Genomic DNA, 21,950 nt, shown 5'->3' on the forward strand with positions numbered 1-21,950 from the left:
TGATTTATCAGTGACTTGGAAATAGGTAGAAACGTGGAGTGCCATTTCTTTTCTCCTTTTGCCCACTTGAGCCTTCAGGAATTAGTAATAACATTAATTTTACCATTCCAGTAGGGTGACCACATTCCCCTAGCCTAAATATGGGACACCCTGGGGGCATGGGGTGTCCTGGCTAAAACGGGACAGATGGTCACCTTGGTCGAGCGATGGCTGCAACCGTCTTTCCGCCCAGACCTCTTCTGAACTCCCCGCCCACCTGCTGCACTTTACCTCCCACCCAAACGCCAGCCTAATCCTTCATCCTCCCTCCCATCCAGACCCCACACACCCTGCAAACAAACCTGCAGCAGGTTTTTCAGGGCTCAGTGCTGCAGACTCCAGGGGGGCTCTGGCCCTAGCCCCATGCCACACAGAGGTTCCACGGCCTGGGGCTCCAGCCTTCCAGGACATCTGGAGGGACCTGTGCCCCACACAGTACAAGGCTCCATCCCTGGCCCTGTGACGTGGTGAGGGCTGAGAGGGAGGTGGCTCTGCCCTCACACCACACAGAGCTCTGACCCCAGGTCTGTAGCTGGGGCTGCCCCAGTAGGGCTCCGGCCCCAGCTCCAGCCCTAGTCCTGTGGTGGGACTCCAGGAAGGGGGCTTCAGCCCTGCGGAAGGTCCAGGGGGGCCTTGGCCCCACACCATACAGGGCTCCAGGTCTGGCCCCATGATGTGGCAGGTGCTCGGGGGGGGTGCACTTTGCACCCATGCTGTGGAGGGCTCGGGCTGCAGTAGGGCTATGGCTCCACCACAGCCGCGCAATGGGGACTGGGGGTAAAGGGAGCTCTGACAATGGCCCTGCACTGTGACAGCCCCAGCTCCCCGGCTCCAGCCCCCACTTTCCCGCCCCCCCAGCTCTGTCCCCAGCCCAACCACGCACCTGAGCAAGGCTGGGGCTGGCAGTGGCGTCCCAGTGGGGCAGCAGCCAGAGAGCTATATTTTAAAATGGCGGTGGCTGGAAAAAAAAAGCTCTGTGAGTCTCTGGCCAGCACAGGAAGGGGGAGGGCCAAATACAGGACACTTAATCCCATTTAAAAAATAAGTCAGGATGCCTTTCTGGCTCCTAAATACAGGACTCTCTTGCCCAGTACAGGATGGGTGGTCAACCTCCATTCCAGTCATTCATATCATCCCACCAGGTTTCAGTTGTACTAGATAGGCCGAATGTATGCTCTTGAATGAGAAATTCCAATTCCTTGTTTGTTACCCAGGCTCTCAATATTAGCTTATAGGCAGCTTAAGAATTTCTTCCATTGTTTTTTGTTTTTGTTTTTGTTTTTGTTTTTTTTGGTTCCTTGGTTGTTTCTGTTCTCATCATCTCAGTTATGTGCAGAGTGCTCATATCTCTCCTCTTTTTGCCCTCATCTTTTATTATTAATTCTACTCCCTTCTGACTAGTTCAGCCAACCAGTTTCTGAGGAGATTTGATGGTCTTCGCCTCAGAAGAAGTGGGACCAAATTATAGTGCCCCCACTCTCTTTGAAAGGTGTATCAGTGTTCCATAAAACCAAACCCCTCCATTCTACACCACTTGTACAACCAGAAGTTCACTTCCAGAATCTTCTGTGTTTGTACATTTGAGGGACAAGAGGGATCTCAGAGAAAATTGCTTGGATGTTCTCCCTCAACGTGTTTCCAAGTTCCATGGAATCATCTACTCACTTTGAGATTTCCCACAAGACATAGTCACTGCCTGTTAATTTCAAGAGCCTATCCAGCCTTAGAGTGATACATCTTGGCTCTGGAAAAGCATCACATTGTCCTGTTGTTTGAACGCTCCTTGCATTTCATTGTTTGAGTTTCTGTGAGTATTAACTCTCGAGCAAGAACAATCCATCTTCCTTGGATGGTTGGAAAACTCTTTGTGAGCAAGCTCTGTTTTCTTTCAGATTGTACTGAGCTGCTGTCTGTTCTGTACTTTCACTAGAGACCACCCCAGGGTTACACTCATATGTATTTCATTAAACGCTCCTGTTGGATTGAAGGAAAAAGGAACTAGCTTTCAAGCACACACCCACACACACTTATATCCTCCTGCGCTCATGTACTTACACAAGCAAACTCATGAAGGTGAAGAGTGGCATATAGACAGTGGAGGACGCCAAGGCATATTGTGTCTTTTTGCAGTCATGAATCTAGTGCAGCGAGCTGATTGTGAGACCCCCTGCTCAGCTTTCTCTCTCTTGTCAGTGTAGTACTCAGGAGCAATCAGTACTATGCATCCTGGGAGAGGGGGTGTTGCGAGGGCCTGGGCCCTGCATCTCCTCCTGCCTCTGCAGCCAGCTGAGACTAACTTCTGTAGTGTGGTGATGTCAGGAAGAACTGCCCTATAGCTTTGCACTTATGTTTTTATATGTTCCAGTCCATGTTTCATATTCTGTCACACTGCTCCAATAAAATGTATGATAGCAAGTGAGACTTTGATCTTCTCTTCATGGCGCCTCTTTCTCTTTCTTGGGTGGGTCTTTTGCAGGGCTCAGCTCCTGTTTTCTGGCCATCCAGGCATGCTGGTTTCCGGGACTGACTCATTCCATTGCACACACACACATGTTCACACCTTCCCCACTCATGCAAAGGAAAGCTCACTTCAGATGCAGCAATTTCTTTTGCAAAGGAAGAGGCAGGATTTTTTACAGATTTATGGTATCTGCAGACAATTTCTTACTAACTTAATATAGACCTAGTAGTTGCTACAAAACAAAGCTTACAGAAAGTTACAGGGTTTAAAACCAGCAATGGCTGAAAGTTACAGGACATACATCTGCATTGTTCTAGACATAGTGGGGACTTAAAACAACACTGTCCACACATATTTCAAGTATATCTGTCTTCCCTTGGACATGCTGGATCTTGGGAAGTTTCTTCCAAGACTCCATGTTGAGGACCTGGTATCTGTTTAAAGCTTCTAAAGGTGTGGAATTTCTCTTGGTCTTCTCCTCTCTGGTGGCTCTTCTCATTTTTCTCCAGCTGTGTAGAGTACCACCAGGCCTCCTATCCATCTTTCTCACTCTTTGATTCCTTCCTGGACTGTTCCATTCTTCCTTGAACTTGCACTACTGTGGTTCCTGGTACTGGGCTGGCAATCTACAAATTTCTCTACTTGTCTGGTTCTCAGTAGAATCTCAGGTTGTCCCTCAAATCTAAGAATCTTTTCCTCTGACAGCACCATCAACGTGTACTTCACATATATGAAATCCCTCCTGTCTTCAGTCAGAAAAGAGAAGCCTGGCAACCCTGATTCAAAGCAGGTTTTCTTCACTTTAATTTTGAGAGTCACATTTATTAACATGCAGGACATTGCAGACTCTTTTATCCATGCTCCATCCACAAAATGATATAGGGAAATAATTTTAGCTGTCTAGCATTGAAGAGAAGCTGAAAATTGTCTGAAAAGAACTTCAGACTCCAGTGTTTCCATTCTACATTTGATAGTGGTTTAAGTATAACAAAGTACCCCTCCCATTCATTGGAGCAATTTAGGTATCCAGTGCTATTTTGTTAATTGTGTTTCTAAGTGTTCTCTTTGCAAACAGTCCTTCTGTATGAAGCATGTAAATTAGGGCTGTCAGTAAACAGTGATTAATGCAAAACAGATTAACTAAATTAAAGTCAAAGTTCAACCGTATGTTTATTTGTATCGTTGAACAGTAACATAATTCCAGTTAGACTTTATCACTAATATTTTGGAGGTTTTTCTGTATTTTTCAAATGCATTGATTTAAAATACAACAGAAAATAAGAAGTGTACAGTGCTCACTTTGTTTTATTGATTTTGATTACAAATAAATTCACTGTAAAGAAATCAACAAAAAGGAATATTTTTTAATTCGCTTGGTACAAGGGCTGTAATACACTATGGAAGTATACTTACAAATGTAGATTTTTTTGTTACATAACTATACTCAAAAACAAAACAAAGGAAAACTTCAGAGCAGGGGTCAACAACCTTTCTAAGGTCTGAAATTGGACCTTTTGACCTCTATGTGTGACACAAGTGCTGGCAATACTTTTTAAAGTCACTAAGACTACGTCTACACTTAGGAAAAACTTCAAAATGACCATTCTAATGGCCAAATCAAAGAATACTAGTGAGGCGCTGAATATTCATTTCAGCGCCTCTTAAGCATGCCGCCAGCCATGGCACTTTGAAAGTGCCGCGTTTCACTCATACGTGGCTCGTCTACATGGGGGTCCTTTCCTAAATGATCCCCCATGTAGATGAGCCACGCATGAGCAAAATGCGGCCCACTAATGAGGTGCTGAATATTCATTTCAGTTTCTCATTAGTATTCTTCGATTTGTCCATTAGCATGGCCATTTCGAAGTTTTTCCTAAGTGCAGATGTAGCCTTATAGTCTTATTTACAAAAGTTTTGTAAATAAATAAATGAAAATGCAGAATGGTTGGTAGCATTAGCTTGTCTTTTCTTAATCCACAGGTGGCATGGCTTTGAGCAAGCTCGTGGCTGCATAGGGGAGGAGGGACAGGGCTGAGCTCCGCCTTATCTGTTAATGAAAATCAGCTTGCATGCCATATGCCAGGGGTCGCTGACCCTCTGTTTTAGAGCCTAAATGTCCACTCATACCCACTTCTTGTTCAGCTAATTGTGAATACAGGCAAGTTTGTTTACATTTACAAGAGATAAAATTACTCACTTTTTATGTACAATCTCACCTGGAAGTGAAAACAGATGTTCATGTGGCACTACTGTAGTCAGCTTTGCAAGGTATTTTTTGAGCCAGGTATGCTAAAAGGTTGTTTGCTCCTTCGTATTTTGACTTATCGGTTCTAAGGTTTTGCATTGGTTAGGCCCACAGCCCATAAATTCTTTCACAATCACTGCTTTTGCAGTGTTAGAATTCATCTCTAGGTTAATATTTGTTTTACGTCAACTCTGTTGAACCATGTTTAATTATTTGGAGAGAGAAAGAGAGAGAGAACACACACAGACACATGGATACACATGTCTCTTGGTCGGGGACTTGCTTGACATTGTCACCGTGGTTTTAGGAACCTACCAACATCTCTGAATGTCAGATAAAAGAGGAAATACTTAAAATATGGCTTACACGGGTGCTAACAATACATATATACAATTGACATCAAATTAGAAAACTAGCTATGTTTGTTTGTTTATTTTATACTTCTGTTCCACCAGGCTGAATTTCCCCTAAGAAGTTGTACATTATGTTGCTCCTAAATTCCAGATAAATAGTTTCTGAAACGGCAGGTCCTCCCCTGCTTCCTCCTATCAGTCATTTTGGCTACAAATTTCAGCCTAGCAGTCTTCAGCAAATAGTGTAAAGTTGATCATAAATAAATAGGTGTCATAAAGCAAGTATTTATGTTGTCACTGAGCAGGGTATGAAAATGATGAAGAGAAATAGGTCTGCTTGGAAGTGGAGACAGTAATGATCTTTGGCTCTACAGGTTAAGCAATATGGTGTTATGACTATGGCAGTGCAGTCTGGTTACACATCAGATTTGTCAGGGTAGTTTTACAATTGCTTGTTCACTAACCAAGAATATTGAGGAAGAAATAGTGGGTGTTAGCATTTAAGAATTACCCTGGTGTCCTCTCTGATGGAGGCTTTACAATTTTTGCTGTACTTCGGAGTGCTGAGGAAGTGTGCTGGGTTGCCACTTTTGGAATAGTGACAGAGAGGTAGCCATGTTAGTCTGTACTTCCACAAAACAAAATAGCAGAAATGTAGCACTTTAAAGACTAACAAAATGATTTATTAGGTGATGAAGTGGGTCTGTCCCATGAAAGTTCATCACCAAATAAATGATATTGTTAGTCTTTAAAGTGCTACATTTCTGCTGTTTTACATTTGGAATAGATTATTCATGCACTGGTGCTGATATAGTTTAGAGCTACATTCAAGTTGATCTTAGTAAAGCTACTTTGGTTTTTTCTTGCCTGGCTCTCAGAATCAAATGTGCTTTAAGAAAGAGGCAATTGATCGATCCAGATAAAATTCTGTTTGTTTCTTTCCAGTGAGCCTCAAGAAATTGCTATTTGCGTTAAGGCAAGTTGATAATGAGAATTTCCTTGTGTAGGGGACTGTGATGGTAAATATAGCAACGATGAAAAACTACAGTGAGGTGAAAACATTGGCAAATCTTCTCACTGGCAAAAATCATCTAGTTTCATCCATACAGGGAAGAAAACAAAAAAAATTATTTGACTTGAGCGTCTGATTCAATGTGTTGACAACGTGCTTGGAAAATTGCTTTGGAATTGATGTGTATGTGACTTTGCATTTGTCATTTTCAAATGTTACTTAATTTTGATTTGAAATTGTTTCATATATGTACAACAAGATAAAGCCAAGGCTTGGGAATTGATAATTTCACAATTGAGTTATTTGAGGATAATGAAGGATGGGATGTTAGTTAGGAATATATTTAACCTTGGAAAGTAGAAAACCTAATTTGGCTTCAGAAGGATACACACAATTTTTCAAATGTTACAAAAATGAAACTTCCTCAGTAAAGTTAATAATTAGTATCAGCAGCCATGCAACCTTGGTGTTTTGTAATGAGACCTCCCAAATTAATTATAATTGGGCCCAGTAATTCAGTGGGAGAGCCTCAGGGAAACCCAGATCCTGCAGGAAACGGCATTGTTGATTCACTGTGAGACAGTTGCAGTGTTGAATCTGTGCTAAGCCAATGCATGATTCCAGAGAGCACACAGTTATTGGAGGTTCTCTCATTCAGTTAAAACATGAAGCTGGGGTTCTCATCTGATCTGATCCTTAAAGAGCCCATGGGAACTTATCTATTTATTGATAGAATGAGCTGACTATTATGTCTGGGACAAATTTCATCCTAATGATTGTATTTCATCTGTCTAATTTCTGCTGTTGTCACAAGACTGGTGCATAGGCAGTGATGTCTAGTGGTCGGAGTATGAATCAGGTGTTCCCCCCAATGGTCACAACAAGAATCCTGTCTGCTGTTTAGAACAGGAGAGCTGGAGTCAGAGGTCAGGAAATTATCCCAGTTCTAACTCTTGGCTGTGTGGAGTGGGCCACGTGGGGTGCAATTGTGGGAATAAGCAGACATGGGAGCTACCACAGCAACAACTGAAGCTTCTGCTACTACTGGGCTTAAGAGTTGCGAGCTTCAGCTTAAGAGCTGAATAACTGACTTGTCTGACCAGTTAGACATATAGCCAGGTGGGCAGTGTACTACAGTTCAACTGTGCTGCAAGTCCAGATCCCTCTGGGCTGCTGGCTGGCAGCAGCATCAGTAAGTGCCTTCTGGCCAGAGAGAGCTCTTTCTTCCCCCAATCCTCTGATCCCCCTTCTGCACCCCTGTCCCAGTCACAATCTAAACCCTCTGCACTCCAGCTCCTGCACCCACACCCCCTACAAGACTCTGCACCCAACCTCCATCCCAGAACCCGCACTTCATGGAAGAGTGCAGCCCTTGACCACTTACCAACTTTTTGGAGTGGTCTTCCATCAAAAATTATTGTGCATGGATTCAGAAATAGTAGCAGTACCATAGAGTAGGTATTGACACTAAAATTGTTAGCGGAGAAAAGCTGATGAAAGAAAAGAACATCTACAATTGCTTCATCAATTTTCAGAAGCTATTTGACAGTATAGATCAGAAAGTGACTTGGGTTGTGTTGGAGTCATATAGAATGGGTAGCAGACTGATAAGGTTCTTGAAGGATATAAGTGACAGCATGGAGGCAGAAGTGACAATGTGCAGAGAGTTGGAAAGTTGGTTTACAACAGGTAGCGGTACAAGACAAGGAGCTCTGATCTCACCGATTATATTCATCACACACGTGGAGAGAATGGTGGACAAGATCAGGGAAGAGGTAAAAGGGATATCTCTGCATGGGAAGAGAATCAACAACTTGAAGTTCGCAGATGATATAGTTATCATTGAAGAAGATGAAGAGAAGCTAGCGAGAATGGTGCAGGTGCTAAACAAGGAAGGGAAGCAGTATGGACTGTTATGAACGTCGATAAAACAAAACCAATGTTATTTGGAGATAAGGAAACAGGAAGGAAGATCAGTGTAGATGGGATTGAACTAGAGAACATAGAGAAGTTCACGTATCTGGGGAGCAACGTAATGTATGAGCTAGATTGTAAGAAGGAAATAGTGACTGGAAGAGCCAAAGCGAAAGCGAGTTTGAAGGTGATGGGTAAACAAAAACAATTAGCATAAGTATGAAGCTGAGCATCTTGAAAACGTGCATTCAGCAGCGTGGGTGATAACTAAAGATCTGAAGAGAAGAATATTGGCATTCGAGAGGAGCTGGTGTAGAAAGATCCTGAGAATAGGATGGATGCTGGTCACCTATGACAAATTATATAGGAAGGTACAGCCAAAAGAGAACCTACTGCAGAAGATTATACAACAGAAGTTACAGCTATTTGGGCATATCTACAGAATGAACAATGAACAAAAAATCAAGACCCTGGTATTCGGCATAATGGATGGTTTGAATAAGAGAGGCAGACCCCACAGACAATGGGTAGATGATACAGTGGATTGGTGCAGAGCTAATCTACAGAAACTAAGCCACTCTGAACTGGACAGGGAAAGATAGTAGGAATTAGTGAGGGAGGCATCAGACACCAACGGGTGCTGAGCCCATGGTTATTGTTGATGATGATGATGATGGTGATTTTACATTATAAACAATGAAATAGTAAAACAAAAAGCAGTCAAGTAGCACTTTAAAGACTAGCAAAATAGTTTATTAGGTGAGCTTTCGTGGGACAGACCCACTTCTTCAGACCATAGCCAGACCAGAACAGACTCAATATTTAAGACACAGAGAACCAAAAACAGTAAGCAAGGAGGACAAATCGGAAAAAGATAATCAAGGTGAGCAAATCAGAGAGAGTGAAGGGGTGGGGGGGAAGATCAAGAATTAGATTGAGTTAAGTGTGCAGACGGGCACAAAACAGACATCAGAACACTTCAGATCCACAAACCAGTTAGTCAACATTTTAATGGAATGGGTCATTCTGTCAACGACCTCAAAGTATATGTGTTACTGAAAAGACATTATCGCTCCTCTGTTGAAAGAGAATCGGACGAATTGACATTTATATTCAAATTCGGAACATTAACACATGGTTTGAATCTTGATGGGAACTTCCTTGGTCACTATAGGGGCTTGTCTGCATACTTAACTCACTCTAATTCTTGATCTTCCCCCCCACCGCTCCACTCTCTCTGATTTGCTCACCTTGATTATCTTTTTCTGATTTGTCCTCCTTGCTTACTGTTTTTGGTTCTCTGTGTCTTAAATATTGAGTCTGTTCTGGTCTGGCTATGGTCTGAAGAAGTGGGTCTGTCCCACGAAAGCTCACCTAATAAACTATTTTGCTAGTCTTTAAAGTGCTACTTGACTGCTTTTTGTTTTGATAGTATCTAGACTAGCACGGCTTACTCTCTGTTACTAATGAAGTAGTAAGTTCTGCATTTAAACAGAAAAATAGCCTTAGAAAATTCTTCATGTGTGACTGCATGGAGGTAAAGTTGCTTTTGGAACCATTCCTTGGCATTATCTGACTCCTGTTTAAATCTAAGGGAATTTTCTTCATTCATTTCTGTGACAGATGTGTTGACATTTTAATTTACAGTAACTTTTACAGAAGATGTGGTTTATTAAAAAATGGGGGGAGGGCAGATTGTCAGCCAGGAGCCTAGGCCTAGAGAATTCAGTTCCTCTTTAAGCACCTAAATAAGTGGCGTGATATTCAAAGTTGCTGAAATGAGAGTGGTAGCTGTTGCTTGCTATAAGCCACCTGTATGCTCAGGTTTGGTTCTGTGAATGCAGTGACCTTACTGGCATTCAGAGGAGTAGCTAGGGATTCATGACTTGAAGAGGCCTAAGAGGGGTGGGATACAGTTCAAGAAGTACCCTGAGCCCACTGAATTCAAGGGGTTTTGAATGAGTCCCCAAACATGCAAACCAGCTCTTGCACTGGTTATTGAGAACAGTCAGCATATTAATTGGACTGAAATTATTTACTCTTTTATGTCATATTGACAGTTTATCTGTAATGGAAATACTCAAACATCTACTGAAGGTGGTGTTGATCCTATCTTTATAAACATCAAGGCCTACCCAAGCCAAAAGTACACAGGTTGGGCATAATATTAGTTCTCTTTAAAACCCTACATTTTCTTCCTTAATCTTTAAAAGAAAAATCATATCTACAAATTATGTTACTCTTTACTTTTTTAAAGAGTAAGGCACCTTGTAATATTTTTTCAACCTAACCTTTACTTTCCAGTCCTCTAAAAATAGTATAATTGTTTAATGCCAGGCATAGGAGCCGGACCTGACCTTTGGGATTGTATTTGTGAATCTCATGAGAAAAATCTGCAAAGCGACTTCATTATCTGCCTTTGCATCCTTCATTAAAACTCTTTTTTGCTGTGACGGCTTCAAAGATCTTGACAGTGGTTAGGCTGCTGGTCTGCTGAAACTGCTGCTTCTCATGTTGACCATATGTTCACATTGTTCACTGCTATTCCCTGTCTGTCTGTCTACCCATCAGATTTCTTTTTACCGTAGCTTGTATGGCCCTTCTTAGCATATGTGCCGCAGGCAGCAGATGACCAAGATCCATCACCAAATGTGGTCCAATGCTTGGATCATTTGCTTCCCTGGCTTGGGCCAGGTATTGACAGGGAGTGTGGGAACGCATTCTATTGCCATCCCTGTAAACTTTGTTCTATGAGCATGAAGGGATGGCCCAAAAGAGGAGGTTTTTCTGAAATTTGGCACTGTGTAGACAGGGCAAATTTCGGAAAAGTCCTTCCCAAGAGAAAAGCAGAAAATTGTGGTGCGCCATTTGTGTATCTTTTTCCGACGTTTGTCTGTAGTTTAGCCAGAGCGTAGAGGAAAGTTGCACATAATATTTGTAGCTCTGACGGCTTCACTGGCATATTGCCAGGAGCCCAAGGGCTGTGTTTAATTTACAGCAAAATGTGTGCAGGATTTTAATCGAGACAAATACACACTGTTGTTGTTTTTCATTTATAAAGTTAGTGCACATAGCGATTTGCAAATCACACAGGCCAAATGTTCTTTGAGAGCTGTAGTGGAAGGTAGATAAAGGCGGTATTTTTCTGACTAGTTTCTTGATAGCTGAGATTTTTCTCTCTGCAGCTGCAACATGCACTAGGGAATGTAAATTTCAGGCGTTTAGGGGGTTTCAGAGTTTTGATTTCTATACAAGCATTTTAGGAAAAATTTGGTTGCAAATCTGAATCCTTCCACAGAGGGTGAGAGGAACAGCCTTCTTATATAATGCCTATCTGGAAACCTTGTCTCACTTGTAGAAATGTACTAAGGGTCTTTCATAAAATATGGTGACAATAGATTGGAACATTGTACATCAACATGTTTTTCATGTTCAGCTGTGAAAGGGTCTGGAAATAACTCGGAACTTTGTCCCTTCCCCCACCAAAAAGAAAAGGTTCTGAATTACTGATGATGATCTTTGATATTTCTTGAGTTGCTCACAACTGGGATGACTGTCTCACTTGTATTCTTCTTGAAATTCATTGCCAGCTCAGACAGGAAGAAGGTAGTTCTACATCCGTGAAAAAGTTTGCAGCTGAAATTGTATCTTGACTATTTTTGGGGCAGCTGCAAGTAAGGTTCTTTTATTCTGTAAATACAGTACTTTCACAGTTGTAACTACCTTTAACATATTTTGTTACTTGGCAGTAAAATATTGGCTACTGCTTTGAAGAGGGTAGAGTCTTTCTTGAACCTCTGGTTATCCTGTATTCACACGCATTCTCTACTCTCCTTCCTTATTCATTCTCACTGATACACAGCTGCTACAGGGATATATTTAAGACAGAGTGTGGATTATCTAATAAAATCTTTTCCTTGCCCTAATGTCTGCGATGATATTATGTCAGCCGCTTTGTGATATATACATTGATTGCATGCCAATGAGATGTACAGCAGGGATTGGTGGTGAAATGCCGTCACGAGGTTTCAGAACTAACACCTCATTGTGCTGAGGTTTGAGCCTTCTGAGTGACTAGAGCAGGGGTGCACAAAGTGGGGTACACAACATTTTGTAAGGGGGGGGCGTAGCGCGATTGGCTCACCCCCTTCCCCCCATGGCTTCTCCTGCCTCCCTAGCCCTCAGCTTTCTCCCCTGTGGCCTCCACTGCTGCTGTTGCCAAGGGAACACTGTCCTGCCCCTGGGCCAGTTGGAACGTTCAGAAGCCCTGAGCCAGCTGGCCTGGGCAGCCAGTGAGTTCCCTGCTCGCTAAGGCACAGTTGCATTGATCCTCTCAGCCTGTATCACGCTGGTCCTCAGGAACCTGCTGAGATGCTGGTGTAGAGTGAGTGCTGCCTCTGGGGGTGCAAGTCCTCCTTCAGCCTGGTGCTGCCACCGCTCGTCAACACAGTGCAGCCTGAGGTCACCACCTCCCTGCTCTACAGCAGCACCAAGCTCTATGATCATCAGCTCAGCAAGGGCAACACCTATGAGGTGGAGGTGGTGATGCAGTTGAGCCCCCAGGGTCCTCCCTTTGAGACATCCCCCCGAGCACCATCCCCCCCTTTGTGGCACCCCTTGAATCCCCCATATACCCTCCTGGGGTCCTCCTTTTGCCCCTCCCCGAAGACCTTCAGCACGTCCTTCCTGAGCATCCCACCCCCTTCCTGTGGTCCTCCCACAGGTTGGGGGGAGTCCCAACTAATTGCAGGGCCAAGAAGTGGGGTCCAATGTAAAACAATTGCTCACCCCTGGAATGAGGATGTCTAAGACCTTTCTTAAGAGGAGTTCAATCTAGATATTCAGTTAGACAATGAAGCATTCATTCACATATGATATGTTTTCACAACCTTGAAAGCTGGAGTGGGAGAGGGCACCAAGAGAGTTCAGGAAAAATCAGATGGTCTGTTGGTTGTTAGCTAAGGCCCTGATCCAAAGCCCAGTGAAATCAGTCAAAGGGCTCACAGTGACTTCATTGGCCTTTGGATCAGATAGTAGTTGATCCTGTAAGATCGGGGTCTCAAATACACAGCCATCTGCAGCTCTAGCAGTTCCCCAATCTGGCCCATGCATGGAAGCTGGCAGGTGAGTCTCTGCAGCCCTGCCGAGGGGGCTGTCCATGCCCTTCCCCAAGTCTACCTCTTCCCACCCCTGCTCTGCCCTCTTCCCCTCTTTACACCCCTTCCTGCAAGCCCCTTCCACAAGGGGTGTGGCTTCAGGAGTTATGAGGGAGCCTGATGTGAGGTGGCAGCAGGGGTTGGGTCTCCCCCACTCACTTTAGCAGCGGAAGTCCCAGGGAAGCAGAATGACATGGCAGTCTCTGCTCTGCTCAGCTGCCATCTCCAGGCCAGCTTGGCTGTGCGCTTCATGGTGATGGAAGCAGAGCATCTGAGACCCAGCGTGAGCCTGCTTGTGAGATGGCAGCAGAGCAGAGCAGGGGCTGCTGCACGGTGCCACTTCTCTGTGGCTCCTGCTGCTATGGGGGAGCAGGGGCAGTCCCTGCTGCCAGTGCCAGCCTGCCCAGGGTCCTGCTGGCTACCATGAGTATGGGGACTGTCCCTTCCATAGGTGAGTCAGCCACTGCAGGGGCCCAGGCAGCAGCAACAAACAGACTATGTGCAGGATAGTTCAGCACTGAATTCCTCCAGGCCACAGGGATGTGCCAGCAATGGCACAGAGCTAGCAGCCGGAAGCTGCTCTAGCACCAGTGTATTGCCAGTGATGGTGGCAGGGACCCCCCGATTGTTTTTTAAATCACCTAGGACACCAAACAGGGGACACATCGGGGGCGGTGGGGATAAGTGTGTGGCCTGGCAAGGGGGAAAGGCAGATACAAGGGGGAGGGGAGGATGCTCAGAGACAACCCTCACTGGAGCCGTGCCAGAGAGGGGTACCTGGTGGCCCAAATCCCAGCAGGATTTGAGGATTGGCACTGGCTCTATGGTAAAATGAATTTGAGACCCCTGCTGTATGGCAATAATAAACGAATGTGGACACAATTATTGTGCTTCACTCAGGAGCACTCTTGTAGAGGGTTCCAAAAACCTATGTTAGCAGAATATGTGGGGAAGAGCCCTGTTTAGAGAACATCCAAATGAAAGTAGATAAAATTTTAATTGTTTATCAAGTTTTTGTTTCATGATGGGTGACATGACAATAAATACCGAGTAAGGGAAATTAATCTGTAACTTGAGCATCTTAATAAATCATTTTTAAAATCCATTGTGAAAGACCTGTTGGCAGGCGCCAACACTTGTTTTGTGATCCTGTTCCTCCAAAGTGCAGAAGTGCAAAGTAACTGTTGCCAGCAGTCATAAAATGAAATCTGAGAACATATATTTATTGTCAGTTCAATACTAGTGGAATTCAGCGTCATAAACAGCTGTTAATTTCCCAGAACATTCCATGTTCTCCCTGGGAAGGAAAAAAATCGGTATCTAAAATAGTTCCTCTTGACTTTTTGATAAATTAGCATATCTGTAGCTATTTATTCTACATCTCTTTGAGTTATCCATTCCTGGTTGGATTTATGTATTTATTAACAGACTACATTGTTTATTGTTGGCTCTTTTCATTCTCAGTAAGTCATTTCTCTTCTTGGCTTCTATGGATTTTCATCACTCTTTGCTATGTATTTCATGCATGTCTCTACTGAAAGCCATTCTGCGGCAGAGCCTGCTGACCAGGGATGTTTAGAATACACTTTCACTTTGTCCTAAAGCATTGTGTTTCTGCCCTGTGTTAGATGACTAATATATCTGACCAGGAAGTATATGGACTTGATGTTGCTGCAAAAAGTTTTATATTGCTGGAATGCATGCCATTTGCTCCCTTACCAGCTTTGCCTCTGTGCTTTGGATTGTAGTGCATGGGAGTGCCGATCATATACACTGGTCACATGAGAAGAGATTTTTTTTTGCTTTTATATGAGTAGGTAGCCTTACTATACTTCCTAGTGCATAAGTGTAAATATTTTGAAAGCCTCTGCTAATTGACTGCTTAGGCGCTACATTCTCTGCAATGCTGAGTAGAAATCAATGGGGAGGGTGCAGGATATGACTTCTCTTGCCATATCAGGTTACCCGCAACTGTATTTCCATCTGAGTGTCTATTAAACACTTTAAAGACTAACAACATAATTTATTAGGTGATGAGCTTTTGTTGGACAGACCCACTTCTCCAGATCTGGAAAATTCTGATAAATTATAACTTTGATTGTGTAACTGACATGGTTAGCTCCAGTGATGGTGCCTTCAGTGTAAACATGTGGACAGAGTTGGCAAGGGCGTTTGTCGCAAGGAAATGTTCTGTGATTGGTATTTCTGTGATGTGACCTGTGGTTGCTAGTGAGAATTTTTCTGAGGCTAGGCGGTTGTCTGTAGGAAATGACAAGTCTGTCACCAGGTCCTGTGAGAGTGCTGCATCATGACATCGTCATGACATTGTCAGTTCCATGACCAGAGGCTCATATTCCTGCACTTTCACCAATAGAATATATGCCATCCTATGCCAGCAGTGCCACTCTGCTATGTATATTGGACAAACTGGACAATCACTTTGCCAAAGAATGAATGGACACAAATCAGACATTAAGAATCTGAATATACATAAACCTGTCAGTGAGCATTTTAATTTAACAGGTCATAGCATTCAAAACTTAAAAGTCTGCATTCTAAAACAAACAGACTTTCATACCACATTACAAAGGGAGACATCTGAATTGGAGTTCTTTCTCAAGTTTGGTACTTTTCACCTTGGACTCGACAAAGATATCAATCAACTTACACATTACAAGGACAGTTTCCCCACCCTTGATATTCTTAGTGATCCCAGGCTGCCCACTTAAATTAAAAGACACTTGCAAAAACTATTTTTCTTTCCCCTTTCCCCCTTCCTTTTGTCCTATCTAGCTGATTTGTCAGTTTTTTATTTATTTTTTCTATCTTTCTGTTAAATTCTCTTTGTCTTAGTTATCATTTATCTGAATTTTCCAGATCTGAAGAAGTGGGTCTGCCCCATGAAAGCTCATCACCTAAAAAAACATATTATTAGTCTTATTGTTAGTCTTTAAAGTGCTACAGGACTGCTTTCTGCTTCTTTTTTTTTTTTGGTTCCCTCCTGACCAGGGATTTTAAGGCTGCCCAGTTCTCAGATCTACAGTGATATGTCCAGCAGACCAATCTACCAAAAAGCCCAGTGCCTACATTTTGTTTTCTCTAGGGGCAATGACGAGTGTATTGCTTACTGTTACAAGTTACCACACAGATGCATCTAATCAAGCACATTTATTCTTAAGGTAAAAGCATTACTTAGAAAGTATATAAAAGCAATTAAGAACCTGTGCGCATATTAGAAAGATTATTTGACATCACCCTCAACTCCAGCATAGGGCTCTGGTAAGTGACATTTCTGCATACCCCACAACTGGGTTTTGCCTATGCTTGCCAGTTCATCTCAGTCAGGAACCAGAATGAAGGCTCTGAGTCAGTTTACACCTAACCTATTTATACAAAAGGTATTTGTCTTTTGTTCTCTGGATAATCCAGTTAGAATCAGAATATGTCAGCCTTCTCAGGAGATGGGACCTCTCTGGAGGTGTTATGAGTGATTCACCTGAGTCGTTGACTGCTGATTCCACTACATGAGGAAGTGGTGATAATTGCTGTGGAGTACATACAATCCCAGGCTTGCTTTGGTACCTAAGCTATTCATACACCTGAAATTTCTCTCTGCTCCCCCACTCTTATTCCCCTCCTCAAGCACCACACACAATGAAGTGGGTGAGCAGAACTACTTCTTTGCCACAATGCTAGTCTATCCAGAATGGTGTGAGGGTGGGACCATGGATTTGCCCCATTCTACACAAGACATTAGAGTGAGAACTGGGGAGCTGGATATAACCCATTTAAATGGATTTATAGATATCTCACTGTGAGAGGCAGGAAAATTGGCTGAGCCAGTCTTTAACTCCAGGCTTCCGCTGGACCACCCATCCCAAATGGCTGCCTTGGCCTCTGAAGCACAAGTACAGCCCTGGATTTATAAAGGAGGACTCATCTCTATTCTGATAAGCTTAAAGGTTTTGTAAGACTTTGAGCTGCCGTGGAAGAATCCTGTGCTGTATGATATAATAAAAATAGCCCATTAGTGCTGGCTGATGAGCAGATCTGCCTCCTGGATGATAAATTGATGCATTTGAACTCTTTATCTTGTGCAAAATGCATCTATGGCTAAATCCAAGTTTCTTGTGTTACGATCCTGCCCTACAGCTTCTTCATTAATTTATCTCTGTTTAGCAGCCTGACTTCCCTTTCTCCAGACTGTCTGCGTTAATATGGCTCATCCTTGAGTTCAGCTGTATTGGTGTTTCTGCCAAAATTTTAGCATTAGGTTAGGGTCATTGAATTGGCTCTCTATACATTCCAAAGTGGTGGGAAAAACAGACACATGCATTTATTTTGGTATTATTGCTACTTGTGCACTGTTACTGTACGTTTTTCAGTCTTCAAACACAGAGTCTGCTCTGAAATCAATAGAAACTTAAATTTTGAAATTAGAAATGGACCTATGTAAGAAATTTTCTGTGACGCAAGGACTGTACGATTTAAGGGCCATGTGATGCTGTTGCAGAAGTCAGTGTGGTGTTTGCTGTTGATTTCACTGGGAGAAGGATGGGTCCATGCATCACTTTAGGCTGATTTAAGGTGGGTGGATGGCTTTGGGAGAAGGGTTTGTCTGGAGTGTAGTTAGGGTCCTACCGAATTCACTGTACATTTTGATCAATTTCACATTCATATGATTTTACAGATCATAAATTTCATGATTTCAGCTTTTTCAATCTAAAATTTAGCTGTGTATCTGTAGGGGTCCTGACCCAAGAGGGAGTTGTTGAGGAGTGTAAAAGTTATTGTAAAGGTGTTGCAGTATTGCTACCCTTACTTCTGTGCTGCTGCTGGTGACAGTACTGCCTTCAGAGCTGGGCAGCTGGAGAGTGGCAGTTGCTGGCTGTAAAACAAGCTCTGATGGCAGAGCTATGCCAGCAGCACCACAGATTAAGCATGGCATGATACAGTATAGCCACCCTTATTTCTGCACTGCTGCTGATGGGGCACCACCTTCAGGGCTGGGCACCTGTCCACCAAGCAATGATCTCTGGCCACCCAGCTCTGAATGCTGTGCTGAAGTAAAGGTGGCAATACTGTTGCCCCACAAAAATAATGTTGCACCCCACCCCACCTGGCAACTTCCTTTTGGATCAGAACTCCAAACATGAGAAATGCTGGTCTTCCCCATGAAATATATTGTACAAGGGATGAAGCGCACAAAAGACCAGATTTAATGGGAAGAGAGCAGATTTTACAGTCCATGGCTACATCTACACGTGCAGCCAACATCGAAATAGGCGCAGCAAGGGAACGTCTACACGTCAAAGTAGCACACATCGAAATAGGGATGCCAGGCACAGCTGCAGACAGGGTCACAGGGCGGACTCAACAGCCAGCCGCTCCCTTAAAGGGCCCCTCCCAGACACAGTTGCACTAAACAACACAAGATACACAGAGCTGACAACTGGTTGCAGACCCTGTGCCTGCAGCATAGATCCCCAGCTGCCGCAGAAGCAGCCAGAAGCCCTGGGCTAAGGGCTGCTGCCCACGGTGACCATAGAGCCCCGCACGGGCTGGAGAGAGAGCATCTCTCAACCCCCCAGCTGATGGCCGCCATGGAAGACCCAGCAATTTCGACGTTGTGGGACGCGGATCGTCTACACGGTCCCTACTTCGACGTTGAACGTCGAAGTAGGGCGCTATTCCTATCTCCTCATGAGGTTAGCGACTTCGACGTCTCGCCGCCTAACGTCGAAGTTAACTTCGAAATAGCGCCCGACGCGTGTAGACGCGACGGGCGCTATTTCGAAGTTGGTGCCGCTACTTCGAAGTAGCGTGCACGTGTAGACGCAGCTCATGTCTTGTTTTTCATGATTGTGAATGCAGTCGGGCCTGAGGTATAGTTAAGTCCCAAGGTTTAAAGAAGATGCAGTGGTTGACAACGGCATTTTTGGTGATGTTATTTACTCTGAAACATCCCCTACCCAAATCTGCTAAATCCATCTATTTTCCCAGGTTTTTCTTAGAGCAAGGATATGGCTAAGGATAGAATCCTGGTGTCGTAGTATCCATATGCATGTTTAATGAGTTAGTAAACACCCACTGAAAAGATGCACCTTGTTATCTTTAAGTAACATACAATACCATTTTTATTTTCTTTCCTGCAGGAGTTATCTATACTGCAGATGTCCTTGATCGAGAGACAACCAAATCCTATTGGTTAACAGTTTATGCAACTGATCGTGGTGTCGTTCCACTCTATGCTACCATTGAGGTCTATATTGAAGTCGAAGATGTGAATGACAATGCCCCTCTGACCTCTGAACCTATTTATTATCCGGTTGTCATGGAAAACTCCCCGAAGGATATATCTGTCATTCAGATCCAGGCCCAAGATCCTGACTCCAGCACCAGTGAGAAACTGACATATAGGATTACAAGTGGAAACCCTCAGAACTTCTTTGCTATGAATCTGAAAACAGGTAATGAGCTCCAACTACTTTTTGTTTCTTGATTGATTCATCTTCTGTACAGGGCCATTTTTCTTTGTGTATCTCTTGCATTGGTCTCTGCAGACATTGTTTTTGAATGTTTTGGGAAAATTGTGGACTGTTTTTTTTCTGACCCTCAAGTTTCAATTTCACAGCTGATTAAATAGCATGACAGTGCCCATAGCCTCTGTGTAAGGATCATGATATTGTTGTGTACACCTTTGTGCCCATAAACAACTGCACTGACAGAAGATGCAACATAGTGTATTCTGTGTGCCTTCATGATGATCTTTCTCTTGCTCATCTTTTCATAGCTTTTCAGTATTAACCCATCAATTTTGGCTGAAGGGATGGGGCTTTGCTGGACAAAATATACTTAATGCTGATAGGGAAGTGTAGGAGTCCGAGGACGCCCAGCCCTTGGCCCAGGGCAGGGCGGCAACCAAAAGAAAGGGTTATAGCATCAGCCAGCCTCCAGTTCGGGGCGGGGCAGCAGTTCACAGTTGTAACACAGTACATGCCCAGCCCTCAGTTCAGGGTGGGGCAGCAGCACAAGGGTTTGAGCACAGGCCCAGCCCTCAGTTTGGGGCGGGGCAGCAGCACAAGGGTTTGAGCACAGGCCCAGCATGGGCTTTCCCCGTCAGGGAGGGGTAGGGGGTCGCAGGCCCTCCCCCTCCACTGTGACCCGGCCCGGGGCCCTGGGGGTCGCTCACACACGACCACAGTGGTGGGGATCCAGGCCGCAACACACCGCCATGGGTTCAGGAGCGTCGTTCCCCGGGCCACTTCCTACCTCTACCTCCACCGGAGGAAGGTCCCAGTCCATCTGGTCAGGGGGTCCCGCGGGGTTGGCCCCCTCCAGATCGTCCACCTTTGGGGGCTCCAGCCAGTCGCTCATGTCGACGTCATTGGGGTAGTCTGGCGGCGGTAGCACGGTGGGCCCGAGGCGATCCTGGACCTGGGGGTTGCAGGGGTCCGCCGGGACTCCGGGCCAGGCCGCTCCTGGGGTCTCGTGGTCGCTCACCGTCGCCGGTCTGGCCGCGTCCGGGGTTTCCTCCAAGGTGGGGGGTCTCCACTGGCGTGAGGGTCCTGGCAGGTCTGGGAAGTCTGGGTAGTCCCCCTGGGGCATCTGGATCTGGGGTTGCTCTGGGCCGCTGGGGGCTTGCTCCTCCGGCTCGGCCAGGCAGTGGCAGGCCCTCTGCCCCTGGCACTAGGGAGCTCGCGCAGGCCCTTCCTCCCTGCCCGGAGGCCCAGGCTTTAATGAGTCCTGAGCCCTGCCCTTGGCCCTTCTAGCCCTAGGCCCTGCCCTCTGAGGGGCGGGCCACTGGTGTTCTAGCTCTGGGCCCGTCCACCAGGCCCTCTATGCAGCCTCCTCTGCCTCTGAGTCAGCAGGAGGCCATACTGACTCACTACAGGAAGATTTACTACTGGATTAGAGCTGTTGTAATTCATGGGTAGAGTCCTGCAAATTCACAGATATCTGCTTTATAGCTGCAGGTATCTGCATCCACAAATATGGATGCAGAAGTTCATGGTTCATTTTTGCATATATGGAGGTGGATACAAATTTTATATCTAAAACTCTACAAATTTGCTGATATCCACTTTATATCCACAGGTAGCTGTATCTGTGGACATGGATGTGAATATCTGCAGCTCATTTTTCCAGATACAGATGTGGATAAGGATACAAACTGTATATTTGCATAGGGCACTACTATTTATGGGACAAATTCCTATAGCATGTAGACTTGCGGACTCAAAATTTGTCAAGTGCAAGTTATTTTGCTTAATGCAAGAATTAACTGGATGCAGTTTTATGACGTATATAATAGCTCAGACTATCTGATCTAATGATTTCTGGGGCCTTAAACTGAATTTAGACAGATTTATACCAGCTGGAGTTATGGGCATGTGTGTGACATGTTACAGATATGCTGTCTGGCTAGTCTTCTGATTTTCACTGCAATTACCTGTTAACTTGCCTGGGCCCCAGTTGAGAAGAGCACTTAAGCACATACACATCAACTTCAGCCGGCCTATGTATGTGTTTTAAAGCTTTGCTGAGTGCAAGGTGTTATAAGCACCATACGTTCATTGGAAGATCAAGAATTAACACCTGGGAATTGTAAAGAGTGGTTGAGTCTGACTGCGTAGGTTATCCTGCATGCATACCTGTATCCTGCATGCATACCTGTGTACTGCTGCAGGATGGCCATGGTACTGTGTTTATCAAATTGTCTACCATCTATTATTTGCCTTGCAAACCTCATCAACATGACATCCACTTG

At 44.4% G+C, this 21,950-nt stretch overlaps 1 protein-coding gene across 3 annotated transcripts in view; it reads left to right on the forward strand.

The window, feature by feature from the left end:
• FAT3 (FAT atypical cadherin 3) overlaps positions 1-21,950 on the forward strand; it is a 670,845-nt gene that overhangs the window by 286,524 nt on the left and 362,371 nt on the right. For all 3 annotated transcript variants that reach the window (XM_074984005.1, XM_074984012.1, XM_074984020.1), the window contains exon 3: positions 19,336-19,650. In XM_074984005.1, coding sequence (XP_074840106.1) covers positions 19,336-19,650 — 315 coding nt within the window. The remainder of the gene's footprint in view (positions 1-19,335; positions 19,651-21,950) is intronic.

This window comes from Carettochelys insculpta, chromosome 1 (genome assembly GCF_033958435.1).
Source record: "Carettochelys insculpta isolate YL-2023 chromosome 1, ASM3395843v1, whole genome shotgun sequence".
NCBI lineage: Eukaryota > Metazoa > Chordata > Testudines > Carettochelyidae > Carettochelys > Carettochelys insculpta.